The sequence below is a fragment of the Pituophis catenifer genome, unplaced genomic scaffold (assembly GCF_029215685.1).
Source record: "Pituophis catenifer annectens isolate HBS135680 unplaced genomic scaffold, rPitCat1.0.hap2 SCAF_2, whole genome shotgun sequence".
Lineage (NCBI taxonomy): Eukaryota > Metazoa > Chordata > Lepidosauria > Squamata > Colubridae > Pituophis > Pituophis catenifer.
Genome location: NW_027256882.1, coordinates 160,206,854 through 160,222,437, shown reverse-complemented (window position 1 = coordinate 160,222,437; position 15,584 = coordinate 160,206,854). Strand labels below are relative to the sequence as shown.

General features: G+C 42.9%; 1 protein-coding gene across 1 annotated transcript in view; it reads right to left on the bottom strand.

Moving 5' to 3' along the window:
* Nucleotides 1–13,422, bottom strand: part of AVIL (advillin) — a 40,894-nt gene extending 27,472 nt beyond the window's left edge. The window contains exons 1-6 of the mRNA XM_070934920.1: nucleotides 13,357–13,422; nucleotides 11,619–11,693; nucleotides 10,750–10,946; nucleotides 8,989–9,097; nucleotides 8,763–8,873; nucleotides 5,339–5,544 (exon numbers count right to left, since the gene is read on the bottom strand). Of these exons, the coding sequence (XP_070791021.1) occupies nucleotides 5,339–5,544; nucleotides 8,763–8,873; nucleotides 8,989–9,097; nucleotides 10,750–10,946; nucleotides 11,619–11,693; nucleotides 13,357–13,422 (764 nt within the window). The remainder of the gene's footprint in view (nucleotides 1–5,338; nucleotides 5,545–8,762; nucleotides 8,874–8,988; nucleotides 9,098–10,749; nucleotides 10,947–11,618; nucleotides 11,694–13,356) is intronic.
* Nucleotides 13,423–15,584: the final 2,162 nt, after the last annotated feature.

The following is a 15,584-nucleotide window of genomic DNA, read 5'->3' as shown; positions in this document are numbered from 1 at the left end:
TACCTTTATTTCCAGCTCCTTCTGCTTATCCTGTATTATACCTGAAAATGTTAAATTCATTTTCAACCTATTTTGATAAAATTCTTCCGCTCTTTCAACAGTATTTAGCTGGTACCTTTCTCCTTGATATCTGAATATAATACCAGCTGGAGCATCCCACCTAAATGGGATATTTCTCTTTTTTAACTCATTCACCAGAAAACCAAATTTCTTCCTTTCCATTAATATCTTAGGTGGGAGTTCCTTGTAAATCCAAATCTTTCTTCCATACAATTGCAAATTAGAATTGAAGGAATTTTGCACGATATTATTCCTAATTTCTTTATCTGTAAAATAAATCACCACATCTCTAGGCAATTGCCTTTGCTTGGCAATCCAGGAGTTTATTCGATAAACTCTGTCAATCCTACAAAACACTTCCTCAGGTTGAACCTTTAGAATCCCAGCTAGAATTTCAGAAGATATTTTCCTTAAATCATCTCTGTTATTTTCCTGCAAACCCCTCAATCTTATCGCATATTCTGTTAAATTATATTGTACCATTAGAATCTCCTTTTCAATCCTCTGTTGCAAATTTTCTACATTACCAGACTTTTGATCAGCATCCATTTTAGGTTTTTCTTCTGAACTATTATCCTGAGTGTTTGTCAGATCATTTTCAATTTTTTGAGTTCTATTGTCCAATTTATCTTGAATTTCTTCCATTTTAGACTCTAATAAATTAGTATTTGTGTCCAACTGTATCATAAATTCTGTAAAACCATTAGCCACTTTTGAGAATTTTTTCTGCAAAAAATCAAACTTAGATTTCACCAATTCTTTAATTTTCTGCTTAAATTTTTCAAGTTGCTGATTCACAATCTCCTCCCTTCTTGCAATCTCCTCTAAGAAAAATTCTATTATATTAAAATCAGGTTGCTGAGACTGAAGAGTTAAAACTTGTTCCTTTAAATTGTTGGTGGGGGAATCCCCCCCCCCACTTGTTTATCTGACTTTGTTAGTCTCAGTGCCATACTTCCGCCCAGGCAGGCTTTGTTAAAGAAAAAAAAACAAGAAGAAAGACTTCTTTCCAATCAACAACAATATCAAGTCTCCAGGGGAAAAAGAGAGAAAAAGACACAGGAGCGAAGTTTTGTCTACAAATGTAGCCAGTGGTATTTATTCCGCTACATTGTAATAATAGAAAACGGAAGGACTTTCCCTTTCAGCCTCTCCTCCAGCCACGGCAGACGCCATTTTAAAAGGCTTTTTTTTTTTCCTCTTTCTTTTCCTCCCTTCTCTTAAGTAATTTTTAAAAGATAAGTAAAATACTTGCAGTTCAGTATTACAGGTCCAGCTCACATTTTCTTTGAGTAATCTGTTAAATTTGCAGGCTTGCTTTTGACACCTGGCTCTGCATTAGCAGAGGTCTCCCAAAGCCCGGAGCAGCGGCTGGGGATATGGGGCATCTCATCCGCTCCGTCCCAAAAGTAAAAAAAAAACTTTTGGGACTCCGCAGAGAGTTCTACCCACCCCTGCCGGCTCTATCTCCATTTCCTCATGGAAACGGAGTTTTTTCGAGCCGCCATTCTGTTGTGAAGGCGGCTCTGACAGGCAGTGGAAGCTGACGATCCCGAAGGAACGTCTAGCAGCGACGAACAGCAAACTGGAAGTCACAAGTAAATGTTAATTAATTGATTGATTAAGGGTAAGTTAACCATCACGCTTCAAGGTGTTGGTTCTCATCTTCAAAGCGCTCCATGGCTTAGGACCCGGTTATTTACGAGACCACCTTCTGCCTCCGATAACCTCCCACCGGCCAACACGCTCCCACAGAGAGGGTCTCCTCAGGGTGCCGTCTGTCAGGCAATGTCGGCTGGCGACCCCCCGGGGAAGAGCCTTCTCTGTGGGGGCACCCGCCCTCTGGAATGAGCTACCCCCAGGGATACGACTAATCCCGGACCTCCGGACCTTCCGCCGGGCCCTGAAGACTTTTTTTATTTCAGCAAGCCGGGCTGGGTTAAAATTTTAATTGGGTGAATTTTATGGGTAAGGGGTTTTAAAATTGGAGAAGCCAAAGATAATTTAATTTGTTTTAATGTATTTTAATATTTGTATTGTGTGTTTTTAATTCTGGCTGTTCACCACCCCGAGTCCTTCGGGAGAGGGGGCGGTATAAAAATTTAATAAATAAATAAATAAATAAATAAATAAATAAATAAATAAATAAATAAATAAATAAAATCACAAATTAAATACTTAAGAGGCTTGGACTCTGACTGGGTAGATCCCGGCGGGGTGACTGAGGCTGGTCTTGAGAATGTTACCTGGGATGAGTTCGACCCTGTGACTCCTGAGGACGTGGACAGGATCCTGGGGAGGTTAAACGCAACCACATGTTTATTGGACCCGTGCCCCTCCTGGCTGGTACTGGCCACCTGGGAGGTAACACGTGGCTGGCTCCAGAGGATTATAAATGCTTCTCTGAGAGAGGGTTTCTTGCCTCCCGCCTTGAAAGAGGCGGTGGTGAGGCCCCTCCTCAAGAAGCCTTCTCTGGACCCGGCCGTTTTGGCAAACTATCGTCCGGTCTCCAACCTTCGCTTTGTTGCGAAGGTTGTGGAGAGTGTGGTTGCGCGACAGCTCCCACAGTTCCTGGATGAAACCGTCTATCTAGATCCGTGCCAGTCCGGCTTCAGGCCTGGGTACAGCACGGAGACGGCATTGGTCGCATTGGTGGATGATCTCTGGAGGGCTCGGGACAGGGGTTGTTCCTCTGTTCTGGTCCTGTTAGACCTCTCAGCGGCTTTTGATACCATCGACCATGGTATCATGCTGCGCCGGCTGGAGGGACTGGGGGTGGGAGGCACCGTGTTGCGGTGGTTCTCCTCCTATCTCTCTGACCGGTCGCAGTCTGTGTTGGCAGGGGGGCAGAGGTCGACCTCGAGGCGCCTTGCTTGCGGGGTGCCGCAAGGGTCGGTCCTCTCGCCGCTCCTGTTCAACATTTATGTGAAGCCGCTGGGTGAGATCATCCGTGGTTTTGGGGTGCGATGCCATCTGTACGCTGATGACACTCAGCTGTACATTTCCACCCCAGACCACCCCAATGATGCCCTCGAAGTGATGTCCCAGTGTCTGGAGGCCGTGCGGGTCTGGATGGGGAGGAACAGGCTTCGGCTTAACCCTTCCAAGACCGAGTGGCTGTGGATGCCGGCGTCCCAGTATAGCCAGCTGGTGCCATCTCTGGCTATTGGGGGCGAGTCATTGACCCCCACAGAGGGGGCTCGCAACTTGGGCGTCCTCCTGGACACACGGCTGTCTTTAGAAGAGCATATGACGGCCGTGGCCAGGGGGGCTTTTTATCAGGTTCGCCTGATACGCCAGTTGCGCCCCTTTCTGGATCGGGACTCCTTGTGCACAGTCACTCATGCCTTGGTTACGTCACGCCTGGACTACTGTAACGCTCTCTACATGGGGCTCCCCCTGAGGAGCACCCGGAGGCTCCAGCTGGTGCAGAATGCGGCCGCGCGGGTGATTATGGGAGCGACGTGGTGCTCCCACGTAACACCTCTCCTGCGCGAGCTGCATTGGCTCCCGGTGGTCTTCCGGGTGCGCTTTAAGGTGTTGGTTCTCATCTTTAAAGCGCTCCATGGCTTAGGGCCAGGGTATTTGCGAGACCGCCTGCTGCTACCGATAACCTCCCACCGGCCAATACGCTCTCACAGAGAGGGCCTCCTTGGGGTGCCGTCGGTCAGGCAATGTCGGCTGGCGGCCCCCAGGGGACGAGCCTTCTCTGTGGGGGCACCCGCCCTGTGGAATGAGCTGCCTCCTGGAATACGATTGATCCCGGACCTCCGGACCTTCCGTAAAGCCCTGAAGACGTTTTTATTTCATCAAGCCGGCCTAGCCTAAATGGTTTTTTAATTGGGATTTTAAATTTTATGGATTTGGGGTTTTAAATTTGGGTAGCCAATGATTTAATTCTTTTAATTATCTTAACTTTTGCATTTGTATGTTTTTTAATTTTGGCTGTTCACCGCCCTGAGTCCCTTCTGGGAGAAGGGCGGTATACAAATTAAATTAATAAATAAATAAATAAATATCAATACTTCCCATTCTGACATGTTTCAATAGAGACAATTACCATTTCATCTCTAATGCAAGGACTACCCAAGTTACTATAAATAACTGATGCATAAGCATGTCTGAATCCATCCAGAGAGACCATCATTCAGCTGTGTGATTCATTAGCTGCTTCTTCTCTGTTTTAATACCTTGGTAGTTAGTTTGTGTGAGGGACACGGTGGCTCAGTGGCAAAGATGCTGAGCTTGTCGATCGAAAGGTCGGCAGTTCAGCGGTTCGAATCCCTAGTGCCGCGTAACGGGGTGAGCTCCCGTTACTTGTCCCAGCTTCTGCCAACTAGCAGTTCAAAAGCATGTAAAAAAAGGCAAGTAGAAAAATAGGGACCATCTTTGGTGGGAAGGTAACAGCGTTCCATGTGCCTCTGGCGTTTAGTCATGCCGGCCACATGACCATGGAAATGTCTTTGGACAGCACTGGCTCTTCGGCTTTGAAATGGAGATAAGCACCGCCCCCTAGAGTGGGGAACGACTAGCACATATGTGCGAGGGGAACATTTACCTTTACCTTTAGTTAGTTTGTGATTGTATTAACTACAGTCTGGCAAGGTGGAATGATTTGTGAATGTTCAGCAAGTATATAACCCTGACTTAGAGCCGAAATGGATGTTAAGTTACTATCTGACTATAATTTTATAGCTCTTATTTAAAGCAAAACAAAATCTAGAAAAATAGCGACCTATCAAGTAAGTAGCATCAGTGAAGAAGTTCCAATAAACTTCAGAGATAGTTTGAAAGATAACTACAGTAGCTTCAGAGATAATTTTGGTTTGGGTTTTGAAACCATTCACAGGCCTACAAATTTGCACCAATAAGATTTAGTATTTTATCTTGATTGACATATTTATTCCAGCTTTTCTTGCCTGACTGATATTATTCTGGCTTTACCATCATCCTGCAGTGTTAGCTCCACATACTTCCCTTTGGTTGCCATCTACTCCAGTCTGCCTCTTTCCTTGCCTTGACACACCAAATTCTATAAGCTTCAATGCATGATTCTCCAGTTTCCCCAAAATCTCATGTTTCCTTTCCTTTTCAAAGTGTTGCTGAAAGCTAAAGTTGGCAGTTTTTGCTTTCTTCCAATCCAGACCCATCTAGGTTATCTATAACATTTTTTCAATGGAAGTTTCATCAACATTCACAATCCATCCCAGTCGTGCAATTGCTCCATCAATAACAACTATGGTCAAGTCTTGGCCACGAGTAAAAATTTTCAACACACCAATAGAGGAAGAGGCTGGCCTTCTGCTGTTGGTCCACCATCTCATCAGAAATGGCAGGTTTGATTTCTTGAGTCCTTTCTCCCAGCTCACTCTCCAACACTTTCATCAAATCTGAACTGGCTTCTTCATCGTCACCCTCTATGACTCCAATTTCAGCACGGCCTCCACGTTCTCTGTCGCGGATATCTTGGGCAAGAAGCATAGCCTAAGAAAGAGAGAAGAAACATGGGAAGTCACCTCATATGAAATTAGATTATTGACCAGTCTAGCTCAGTTCAGCTGATTCTGAGTGGCATTGATTCTCTGTGTGCCATATTAGGAAATTTATTTATTATTTGTCAAAGTTATAGAGCTATTCATCTCACCCAAAATGACCCTACAGTAAAACCAAGAATTAAAACATTTTGCAAACCGATTAAAAGTATGTTGTTCTTGTTGTTGTTAGTTGCAAAGTCGTATCTGACCCATCGTGACCCCATGGACAATGTTCCTCCAGGCCTTCCTGTCCTTTACCATCCTCTGGAGTCCATTTAAGCTCACGCTGACTGCTTCAGTGACTCCATCCAGCCACCTCATTCTCTGTCATCCCCTTCTTCTTTTGCTCTCAATCTTTCCCAGCATTGGGGTCTTCTCCAGTGAGTCCTTCCTTCTCATTAGGTGGCCAAAGTATTTGAGTTTCATCTTCAGGATCTGGCCTTCTAAAGAGCAGTTAGGGTTGATCTCCTCTAGGACTGACCGGTTTGATCGCCTTGCAGTCCAAGGGACTTGCAGGAGTCTTCTCCAGCACCATAGTTCAAAGGCCTCAATTCTTTGGCGCTCAGTCTTTCTTATGGTCCAACTTTCACAGCCATATATTGCAACTGGGAAAACCATAGCCTTGACTATACGCACTTTTGTTGGCAAGGTGATGTTTCTGCTTTTTAGTATGCTGTCTAGGTTTGCCATAGCTTTCCTTCCCAGGAGCAAGCGTCTTTTAATTTCTTGGCTGCAGTCCCCATCTGCGGTGATCTTGGAGCCCAGATGGGGATTAAAAATATAAATATGGCTAAAGAAGACCATGAGAGGGAATATGTTTACAAGCAATATAACCAGCATGCAGGTTTCCTATTACCAGGTGCTCCCCAGGCTTGCTGAAAAGAAACACATTTTGAGAACTTTATGGACGGCCATAAGGGTTGGGGCTAACCTCACCACAGGAAGTATTATGTGTAAGAAGATGAATGCCATGGCAGAAAACAGTCATCTCCTAGATCCTGTCAGATGGAATGCAGATGGTACCCACAGAATGTCTCCCTGTGGACCTGATAGGACCAGTGGATGTCCCTCAGGGAAGAGATGGTCCTTCAGGTAACCTCAAATTGTCTCTGCCTTTTCTGAAATTGCTAGGGATTGAACCCAAGACCTTTTGCATGCTAACCATCCACTCTTCCTCTGAGTTTTGCTTGCCATGGTGTTACCATAAGCAAATATAGCTCATTTCATAACTTCTTTTAGCTGTGTGTGGCTTCATGTACACCACAGATACACAAGACGAAGCCCTAGAAATTCACGTAGCCGCAAAAGGCTTAAGTATGATCCTCCAAAACGACATTAAATAGAAGAGAATATTTGTAACTCAGGATTGAAATGGGGGGGGGGGTCCTTCCTGCTCTCAGAGCTTGGTTGTTTTCTTGCAGACACTTCATTACCAAGTAGGCACTGATTATGTTACCTAGTTTGGTAATGAAACATTTGCAGGAAAGCAAACAAGCTCAGAGAGGACCCCCACCCAATACTAAATGCTGCCCTTAAAATCTACATTTGCATGTGATAAGAGGGAGAAATGGTTAAACATGTGAACATTAATCTTGATAATGACATTGATTTAATGTATATTAAAATGATAGGAAATGATTTCATTAAATATTAAATTGAGTTTTTAGTTTGGGACAACCCCATTCTTTATCCTAGCAATTTCTGGATTTGGAATAAGATCTTCAGCTCAAAGTTCTATATCCACAGAAGCTGATCTATAAAAACAATAGTTCTATGAAACTTACGTTCATGATGATATTGAAACAAATATAACAAAAGAGGGCTTGTCTTCCATTTGTCTTACCATTTTTGCCTTGTCCCTAAGGAAAGGAATTCTTTTCTTCCCCACTCCATGGCTTTAAGAAAGGACATGCCTGACTCAGGGACAACAGGAACAAAGAGAAACCCAAAAGTGCTTTTTCAAGAGGCAACTGGACTGTCTTGTTTTTTCTTTGAAGACGTTTCACTTCACAGTTTGTTGGAAATGTAATGCCGCTATGGGAACTTACTTTCATATTTGGTGGACCTGTCCCCGAGTAAGAGAATATTGGGCCAGAATTCAAAAATGGATTTTAGAAATCATAGGATGTAGGATAAAATTGAACCCGGAAACGTTTTTACTAGGCATGAAACCAGAGAATTTCAACAAATCTAATTGGTATCTCTCTCTCCACATCATCATTGCAGCCAGGATCTCGTTTGCGCAAGAATGGAAATCCAAAAATATCCCATCGGAGGCTATGTCAACCGCAAAGATCATGGATTGTGCAGAGGCAGATAAGCTTACCGGACTCTTGCGAGATAGACAAGAATCGGAGCTATATATGAGTTAGGACCGGTGGTATGCTTGGCTGCAAAAAAGAAATCTGAAGAAGAATGTAAAATAATAATCTTAGTGTGACTGGGCGTAAATATTTATAGGAATATTGCATGGCAGTTGAGAATTTTTTCTTCTGGATAATCTTTTCTCTTTTTGATGATTTGGTTTAATGGAGGTCTGTACTATTTCTAGACGAAAATTGATGCCTTAAAACTCTATATGTATTATATTACTCTCTGCAATTCTATTTATATTGCTATTTTTTTCCTGTAATTTTTAATAATTTTCAATATTTTTTTAAAAAAAATAAAAAATAAAAAAATATAAAAACAATAGTTCTATAAAACTTACGTTCATGATGATATTGAAACAAATATAACAAAAGAGGGTTTGCCTTCCATTTGTCTTAACATTTTTTCCTTGTCCCTAAGGAAGGGAATTATTTTCTTCCCCACTCCAAGAAAGGACATGCCTGACTCAGGGACAACAGGAACAAAGAGAAACCCAAAGGTGCTTTTTTCAAGAGGCAACTGGACTTCTTTGAAGACGTTTCACTTCTCATCCAAGAAGCTTCTTCAGTTCAGCTTCTTGGATGAGAAGCGAAACGTCTTCAAAGAAAAACCAGAAAGTCCAGTTGTCTCTTGAAAAAGCACCTTTGGGACTACCATGACCTGGATGACTGAGAATCTCCATAGACATGAACAAAGAGAAAGTTTTGCAAAATTCCTGTGTGTCATAGACTCTCAGATGGAGCTGAGAAGAAGTACCATAATCCAAGCAACCCTGCTACCCTTTTGGTCAGTATCTACCTTCAGCCGCTCCTGCTTGTTGCTTTCTGGACCATTCCACTGGACAATGATTTTACCCAGATCTAGGAGGAATACATCACCAAGGTTAAAGCTGTCCCAGCTTATCTCCACCTACAGATGAGGAGCATACAAGAGCAAACAGGGAATGATCAAAAGATGCAGTCAATCATAGCGCGCGGCTTATGTGAAATGTAGGAGTCAAACCACGGTTGGGTCTCAAACTTACTTCTCTGGCCATAACGTTTCTTTTTCCTTTGACATGTAGAAGCCGCTTGACATTGTAGACATTGGTCTCGGTATGGTTGAAGCCAGATGCCCAGCCTCCTTTCTTGTAGCTGTCCCAAGTTAGAGGAAAAGGAAAAAGATATGATAGCCAGACAAGCTGGATAACAGTTACTGAGGATTAAGAATACTTAATTTTGCTAAAGATGACCCTTAGAGCAGGGCTGAAATCCAGCAGGTTCTGACAGGTTCTGGAGAACTGGTAGCAGAAATTTTGAATAGTTTGGAGAACCGGCAAATACCACCTCTGGCTGACCCCAGAGTGGGATGGGAATGTAGATTTTGTAATATCCTTCCCCCAGGAGTGGGGTGGGAATGGAGATTTTGCAGTATCCGTTCCATGCCACACCCACCAAGCCACACCATGCCCAAGTCACGCCCACAGAGCCGGTAGTAAAAAAAATTGGATTTCACCACTGCCTTAGAGATTTATACAACTAATACCACCTGTGTGTGAGAGAGAGGCTTTGTGGCTAATTGTTTCAGGAGAATTCAGGGGATTGCAGTGACTGGGAACAGAGAAAGTGGAGATGGGCTACAGATCAGGAACGGAGTTAACCAACTCCCAGCAGTATAGTTCTCTGTCAGTTACTGTCAAGGATGGGTGGAGTATATTTTAAGCCCACAGTGGGAAAGCCTGTTGTTTGCACCTACTGTGGTGTGACTATCCCCATCTAGTGGTTCGATTAAGTAATGCATATCCTGTAAATTCAGCTCACAGGTATTTTTATTAAAAGCAAAAGGCATATTGTGGAAAGAAAATAATTCTTCTGCAATAGATGATCAGCACATCAAAGTGTCCTTCAGCAATTTTATGCTATGAAGTGCCATAACTGACACTGAAGCAAATACATGGGGAAAAATGATTTCCCCCCATGCCATCACTCTGCTAAACAATTAATTCCCACAACATTGTCAAACTACCTAGTAGCAGAGGTGGTATTCAGCAGGTTCTGACCAGTTCTGGAGAACTGGTAGCAGACATTTTGAGTAGTTCAGAGGACCGGTAAATACCACCTCTGACTGGCCCCGCCCCCATCTATTCTCTGCCTCCCAAGTCCCAGCTGATCGGGAGGAAATGGGGATTTTGCAGTAACCTTCCCCTGGAGTGGGGAGGGAATGGAGATTTTACAGTATCTTTCTTCTGCTATGCCCACCAAGCCACACCCGCCAAGCCATGCCAGTAGTAAAAATTTTTAAATCCCAACACTGTCTTCTAGGGCTATATATATCTTTCTCATCTTTTCTATTAATTACCTATTCCTTATCTTCTTATGACTATAACTTTGTGACTTGTATCTTACAATTTATATTAATTGTTTTATTTAGTATCCTAGTATGATTTATGTTGATTGCTTGTTTCGTATCCTATGACTATCACTGAGTATTGTATCTTATGATTTATGATGAATGTATTTTATGATTATAATCATGATTTATCACTTGTTGCTTGTATGTACACTGAGAGCTTATGCACTGGAGACAAATTCCTTGTGTGTCCAATCACATGTGCCCAATAAAAAAAATGCTATTTCTATTATTTCTATTGCTATTTCTATTATTTCTATTTCTATTCCCTGGCCATCATGTGCACACAGACACACATCATATTCACCATTAAGAAAAGCCTACTCCCCACCCCACCCTCAAGGCCTTCTTCTCAAATGATCTTTTCAGTCTTTTGGCAAAGATCAAGCATACTTACATGACCCCTTTCTTAAAGTACCCTTTGAAGAGCTCAGATTCATAGCCTTGCACCTCCCGGTGCTGCACTGGGACTCCACCAAGATAGTCGTCCAGTTGGATGGTATAAATGGCAGCAGAGCCCTGTTCATCTCGTGAGGAGCAGCTTCCAATCCAGTAGTGAACATCATAGGAAAGGATGCTGCCCAATTTACGGGTCTGTGGATAGGATGAAGGTTATGGTGCATAACATAAATCGAAGTTGAATACTTGGGGATTGTAAACAGCTGGATTTACCCTTATCTTTTATGTTCCTTCAGAAAATTAAAGAAGGGACTTAACTGAGTATCTGGGATGCTTCCATCTTAGTATTCCAGTGAGTTTGTACCCAAAGCCCAAAAATATTTTTTAATCCTAGTGGTACATCAATATTACTGCTAGACAATTTAACAACACAACTTTATTTGCAGATAATCTGAGGTTCAAACTCCAGATTTTAAAGCATGTTTTTCAACCTTGGCAGCTTGAAGATGTATGGCCTTCAACTCCCAAAATTCCCCAGCCAGTTGGGCATTGAAATCTACACATCTTCAGGCTGCCAAGCTTGAGAAACACTTCTCTAAAGGTGGAAGAACTATTAGCTTAGAGCGTAAAGTCTTTCTTTTGCTGTGCTTTTCGCTGCCTGTCCTAACAGTTAGTCCTGGGAGTGGATCATTTGTCTTTTTCTGGAGTTACATAGTGCTCATAGCCATATGACACCATAATATTTGGTGTTTTGCCTATGATTGCAAATATAGTCTTTTGAGTATGTGGCAGATTCAACACCCACCCACCCCCTGCAAAAGTTACATTGTACAGAAATGCATCATAGCCAACTTTCAGGTTACTTACTGAAAGGAGAACATAGCAGTCACCTTCATAGAAGTTGCCATGAGTTTGGGGAGGCACCAATACTAGATCCATTTTCTGAAAAGAAGAACATACCATTAAAAGATGTGCCCAAATAAAACCATGGCTACAGTCAAGATCTTGACCCATTGGGTCTCTGCCCAATAGCAATAGCACTTAGACTTATATACCGCTTCATAGTGATTTACAGCCCTCTCTAAGCAGTTTACAGAGTCAGCCTATTGCCCCCAATAACCTGGGTCCTCATTTTACCCATCTCGGAAGGATGGAAACCTGAGTCAACCTTGAGCCTGGTGAGATTCGAACTACTAAACTGCTGGCAATCGGCAGTCAGCAGAAGTAGCCTGCAATACTGCATTCTAACCACTGTGCCATGACTGCGCCACCACCACCCAGCATCTCCAACCTACAAGCATCCCTCGTTCCTGAAGCCAATAAGTATATTCAGGGCAGCTTCCTTCTACTGTATTTAGTGTGTACCAGACTTCCATTTCTATTATTTACTTTGGCTTTAATGATCTATTTAAGGAACGCTCAGAAAGTAGAATGGCGTTTCCGGATAGACATCTGGAGAATTTTCAATAAATTGCCAAGGTTTCGGTGCAATGACACAGAACAAGAATAGCAACTTCAAAGCTATTACCATCCCATCTGGTACAGAAGTGTACAAGTAGTCCTCAATTTACAATCATAATTGAGCTCAAAATGCCTTTTGCTAAGTGAGAAAGTTGTTCTGCCCCATTTTACAACCTTTCTTGCCACATTTATTAAGTGAATCACTGCAGTTGTTCAGTTAGTAACATGGTTGTTAAGGGAATCTGGCTTAGTTTGCAAAAAGTGATCACATGCCCCCGGGACACTGCAACCGTCATAAATATGAGCCAGTTGCCAAGCGTCTGAATTTTGATCGTTTGACCAGAGGAATGGTCAAACGCAATGGTCTTAAAAGACACTTTTCCCAATACCATTGTAATTTTGAATGGTCACTAAATGAACTATTGTGAGTCGAGGACTATCTGACTGATAAACTCTGAATCCAAAATCAAATATGGGTGCATTAGGTCAGTTCTCTGGATCTGGCTACAGTCAGATGTTGCAGAAAAGTAGACACTCTGTAGAAAAACATTACTTTTTTTTTTCTCATTTCCCCCTAAAATGCCATGTGGGAACAAGGGAAAGAGGTCAGTGACTGATATATTTATGTTCTTACACTATGAATATTTCACCAGGTCTTCTCTAATTTGGGGAGGGAGGGGTTGAATTGTCTGTTATCCTTTGCCTGCAAAAGCCATCTAATTCTGTCCCAAAACAAAAGCGCCCGAATCTTTTACATTCAATTTTAAAAGAAGCTGACTACAAGACCCTTGTGTCTATTTTATAAGTATTTTGCAAGGTGGGGTTTGTTTGTTTTTTGGAGGTTTTAAACTTCTAGAGTCTACTATTTTCATAAACTTTATTCATCAAACAGTGGTGGTGGTGGGGAAAGTACATTTAACACTCAGATTTAATCTCAGACACATCAAATTTCTTCCAGATGAATGAGCCAGTCCATATAGTGCAATCGTATGATTGGCAAACACCTTTACAATCTAGCCAGGATGTTACCTAGACGTCAGGTTCTAAAAAGGCCCAACATGGAACAAAATGGTCAACATTCAACTGAATCTGGGAGAGGAAAGAAACCTTCAAGTGGACGTTGCAAGAGCTGTATTTATCCTACCTCAACTCTCCAGATGATCAGTCCGGGCATATTGGTTACAGCCTTGAAGGCGCTGGTCAGGGCCATGCTGTCTTCCAGTTTTCAGACTATTCACAACCTGCCAAGCAAAAACAAGGACATCTTCTTTAGCATCCTCATTAAACCACTGAGAGAGGTCATCCTTTGAATGAGCATTATAGCACTTAGCACCTAGACTTCACAGTGCTTTACATTGTGGCTTTACAGCCCTCTCTAAGCAGTTTACACAGTTAGCATATTGCCCCCAGCAATCTGGGTCCTCATTTTACCCACCTTGGAAGGATAGAAGGCTGAGTCAACCTTGAGCCAGTGAGAATCGAATTGCAGGCAGCCGGCAGTCAGCAGAAGAAGCTTGCAGTACTGCATTCTAACCGCTGTGCCACCACGGTGGTCCCCAAATGCCTGTCTTCACTCCAGATTCCCCATTCTGTACTTTTTGGCTTAGAGGACATGCTTCAAGCAGTCAACCCTAGAGAGTTTGGTGGGTTAAGGCCTATGTGTCTTCAGTGCCAGTCCCTCATGTTGGAATAACTTGTACCTAGCAGGCCAGTCAGTTCCCACCCTTTTATTATTTAAAAAAACAAAACAAAACAACTGAAGAGTTTACTGTTCCATGGATCTTTTGCTGAATGAGTTTTATGGAAGCAACATTTTTTTTAAAAAAATGATTATGTATTTGTAACATTTTAGATTTTATGGATGTTTTTAATGTATTGTTGTAAGCCGCTTACAGTCATTCAAAGGCAGCAGATAAATAATAGCAATAAATAAGTAGTTCAGCCTACTGCAGCCTTCCAAAGCAGATAAGGGCTAGCACATCTTGGAGAGCAATATTCAAAAGCTGTCACTTTGCATTGTTAAACGCCTGAGTTCCAGTTTGTGTTCTGACAGACACAAGATAATAGTTTGTGAAGTGCATAATGGGTTTATAATAACAACTGTCATCATGATTATTAATAATTTTTGACAGTAGTTGCTTTTTATAATAAGCCTGAAAATTGCTATTTTTTGGATTTGTAATAATTTCATTAGTGACCATTATTTAGTATGACAAGAAACCGCTAGGGGGCATTCTTGCTGTGTGTGTGTTTTGGCTAGGTTACGGAGAGATCCAGATTTTGACTAACCAAGAGGCAGCATCATAGAATTTCATAGAATAACATAGTTTGAAGAGACCTTGGAGGTCTTCTAGTCCAACCTCCTGCTCGAGCAGGAGACCCTATACCAGTGATGGCTAACCTTTTTGCCATTGCGTGCCAAAAGCGTGGGGAGCGTGGGGGCGTTGCGTGCGTGAGTGCCCACACCCATAATTCAATGACACCCTGCACCCCCACGCATGCGCACGCGACCCCCTTAGCGGTGGGCCCAATAGGCCCGGTAGGCCCATTATTTGCCCTCCCCAGACTCCAGAGGCTTTCTTGGAGCCTGAGGAGGGTGAAAACAGCCTTCCCCACCCCCCCAGAGGCCCTCTGGAAGCCGGAAATGGCCCATTTCCTGACTTCCAGTGGGCCTGGAAGGCCCAAAAATCAGCTGGCCAGTGCGCACATGCGTGCTAGAGCTGAGCTAGGGCAACACTCATGTGCCCACAGATATGGCTCCGCGTGCCACCTGTGGCACCCGTGCCATAGGTTCGCCATCACGGCCCTATACCATTTCAGAAAAATGGTTGACACCCTCCAATGATGAAGCACCCATAACTTCTGAAGGCAAGCTGTTCTACTGGTTGATTGCTCTCACCGTTAGGAAATTTCTCCTTAGTTCTAAGTTGCTTCTCTCCTTGGTTAGTTTCCATCCATTGTTTCTTGTCTTGTCTTTTGATGCTTTGGAAAAGGGTTCGACCCATTTGATCATTTAAGCCCAGACATTCTCTCTGATACATACACAAGCCGACGTGTCCCATTCAACATTCCATTCCCCTACGGCATGGCTGAGAAGCTGAGTTCAAAGGGTCAAGTTGAGTCAGGCATGGGACATCCTGCATGATGCTAATATGGAGATGTGTAACTTTGGATTTTCACATCTCTGTGTTAAAGATAATATGTGTATGTGCACGCAAATGATGATGCAGAGAGACTAGTTGTCCTCTATGGCAGTTTTAGAGGATCTCTAGGTTTTTAACTATTGTTGGCTTTTTTCTCCACCAACCTTGACAAACTGGCTGGAGCTGATGGAACTTGGAGTCCAATAACAATGGGAAGAAAATACAAAGC